The sequence below is a fragment of the Cyanistes caeruleus genome, unplaced genomic scaffold, assembly GCF_971803275.1.
Source record: "Cyanistes caeruleus unplaced genomic scaffold, bCyaCae1.hap1.1 HAP1_SCAFFOLD_204, whole genome shotgun sequence".
In the NCBI taxonomy this organism is placed as follows: Eukaryota; Metazoa; Chordata; class Aves; order Passeriformes; family Paridae; genus Cyanistes; species Cyanistes caeruleus.
In genome coordinates this window covers 887-3469 of record NW_028255991.1, presented here as the reverse complement: position 1 = coordinate 3469, position 2583 = coordinate 887, and the positions used below count along the sequence as shown (strand labels likewise).

Here is a 2583-nt window from a genome sequence, read left to right as displayed (position 1 = left end):
TGTAGAAAACGTGAACTTTATTCACTTGACTACTTCTAAAATCTACACTACAACGTTACTTGAAGACTATGGGGTAAGAATCTTAAGCCTAAAATACTTCAATACTTCAACTGTTTAGAACTGAACACTAAGGGAAAGGTCAACTTCTTGGGGGAAACGTGGTGGGGAATCCTACAACTAACAATAGGGGTGTGGCTAACTTCTAAGATGGGGAACGTCGCAGTGCCTGGGCTGGGCACTGGTCACACATTCCCCGTAAGGTTCTGAATTCGGAGTGCCGCACTGGAGGTCAGAGCTGCGGGGAGGTGCGGAGTCTCCTGCCAATGCCCTCTTTTGCCGCCGTCTTGGTTGTTGGTCTCGGCTGAGAGCGAAGGCACAACCGCATCAAGTCACGGTTGTGCCTCAGCAGCTGCATCAACTTCTTTGGACAGCCGTGTCTTCGATGGCGGCGGGGCCCTGCACGGCCTGAAGGGTTCCGGAGATTCCGCTGCAAGGCAAAGCGCAGGGATCCCCATGGAAGAGGCAGAGGGGCAGAGCGGGGCCGGCACCCACAACGTGGGGCTGCCTTTGGCCTCGGAGACAGAGACTCGGGCTCAGTTGGGCTGGGCTGCCCCGGGGAAGAGGCTGCAGCATGCAGAGCTCTGGCCGCCTCTGCTTGGTGCTGTCCATGGGGCTCAGCCCCTGGGCCGGATTCCCCAGCCAGGAGCTCCGGCCCCTTCTGCCGCAGGGCATTGGCCAAAGGGTGCCCAAGAGGCCCTACAGGTCTGCCCCATCCCGCCTCCCTGACCCCCCCAGCCCCGCCTCACCTCTCCCCAGCATCTCTGAAATCTTCTCTCAAGGGCCCATCCCATGGCCATGCCTATGATGAGCACGCCAACCAGCAGGACTGCCCAGGACACCCACAGGATCTGCTCAGGGTCCGTCTCCTCCGGGTAGAAATCCTCCGGAAGGATAGGAGAGGCATCCGTGCTCTGCTCGAGTTTGCTGGAAGGGTCGGGGGGATGGGCCAAGAGCAGCAGCATGTAAAGCTGCAGCAGCGAGGAAGAGCCGTGAGCAGCCATAGAGCTCTGCCGGCAGCACAGAGGCTCTGGGCGTCTCTCTGCAAGCAGGTCTGCCTGGGCTCTGGGGCGCAGCAACAGCTGGCGACAGTTGCCAGGCACCGTGCCGTCGCCAGAGGCTGTGATGTCACAGAAGCACAGAACGCCCTGGCCTCAGAGAGCCCTGAGAGAATGTTGAGTCCAACCTGTGAGCCATGGCGGCAAGCATGGCCAGCAGAGCGGGGCCCGAGCGCTGCGGCCTGGCTTGCCTTGCCCACCTGCCACAAGGATGACTCCAGCAGCCCCCTGTCAGGCCATTGCAGGATCTAATGGCCCTTTCTGGGCACAAGTTCTTGCCAACGCCCAGCGTAAACCTCCCTTGGCACAGCTTCAAAGCCTTGTTGGCATCTGCTCTCTCTTGTCCTTGCCCATCTGGCTGGCGCTGCTGTGTTGCTCACTGGCCTGTCTGTGGGAGAAGAGGCTGTGCCAATGAGTGCTGCTCAACTTTGAGGCCATTCAAAGGAGGATTTGATTGTGCCTGCTGTGGGAAGGAAGATGCGTGCACATGGCCACTTCCCATAGGTTTTACCGCAGATTTTCATCAACAGCTGTCCTACTGAAAGTAAAGTCTGTTTTAGTGAGTATTTGAGGGGTTCCAGAACACAATGGCATCTCCGGGAAATTCTGCTGGTTCAGTTCTACTGAAGTTTTGAGATGAGTTGCAAATCCTGAAAATTTTCTCCTTGCCGAGGTGGTAATTTCACAGTTTAGATTGTGGGGATATTGATTGCTCAGTGTTAAGGACCTAATGTAACTTTCAGCAGCAGAAATTTTCAACATCCAGTGATTGTCTTTGAGACAAAACCATTTGAAATCTTTTTTTCTGTGGACAGGAATTGCTTCTGTGTTACTTCACATCATCCATTAAAAATTTGATGTCTGGAAAAAGTCCTGAGTGCTGTGTGATTTCCTTGGTCGTGTTCTTTGGAATGGCTTCCCCCCCATTTTCTGAAGCTGGCCACAGAAAGGTAATAGATGGGTGAGAAGTTATGAAAGGCCAACTGGTGTAGATCTTTGCCTCCTGTTTCGAGGTCTGTGGTGAGCTGTGAGTCAAAGAGCTGATTTGACGCTCTGGAGGTCAGAACTGAGGGGAGATGCGGAGTCTCCTCCCAATGCCCACTTTTGCCGCTGACTTGGTTCTTGGCCTCGGCTGAGAGCAGTAACGAAGGTGCAGCCGCATCAGGTCACGGTTCTGCCTCAGCAGCTGCATCAACTTCTTTGGACAGCCCTGTCCTCGGTGAAAGCGGGGCAATATAAATACAATATAAATTCCTGCTCATGCTTTCCCCAAAAGCCTCACTTAATTTATCCAGGATTAAAAATTAAAGAAAAACTAAAAAATAACTTAAAAGCATTTCACATAGTATGTCAAATACTATCATTTCCATCTGAATTGTTCATCATTATTATGTTTTTCTGAAGTGAATTACCAAGTCTCCTGCACCCATCTTCCCAAAATCTGATTCTAAGTGCTTGCTAGTTTAAT

The 2583-nt window shown here is 52.8% G+C and overlaps 1 protein-coding gene across 1 annotated transcript; it reads right to left on the bottom strand.

Annotated features, from left to right (window-relative positions):
- On the bottom strand, positions 1-1114 carry LOC147645648 (uncharacterized). The gene is made up of 2 exons (XM_086874386.1): positions 807-1114; positions 1-487 (listed from the first exon to the last, which is right to left on the bottom strand). The coding sequence occupies exons 1-2, from the start codon at positions 1059-1061 to the stop codon at positions 290-292; spliced, it is 453 nt and encodes a 150-aa protein (XP_086730512.1). The 5' UTR covers positions 1062-1114; the 3' UTR covers positions 1-289.
- Positions 1115-2583: the final 1469 nt, after the last annotated feature.

Excerpts from the sequence above, each read along its gene's own strand:
- LOC147645648 (XM_086874386.1), bottom strand. The coding sequence starts at position 1,061 with ATGGCTGCTCACGGCTCTTCCTCGCTGCTGCAGCTTTACATGCTGCTG. Across the intron at positions 488-806 it reads TTCAGAGATGCTGGGGAGAG|CGGAATCTCCGGAACCCTTC; the intron begins GTGAGGCGGGGC and ends TTTGCCTTGCAG.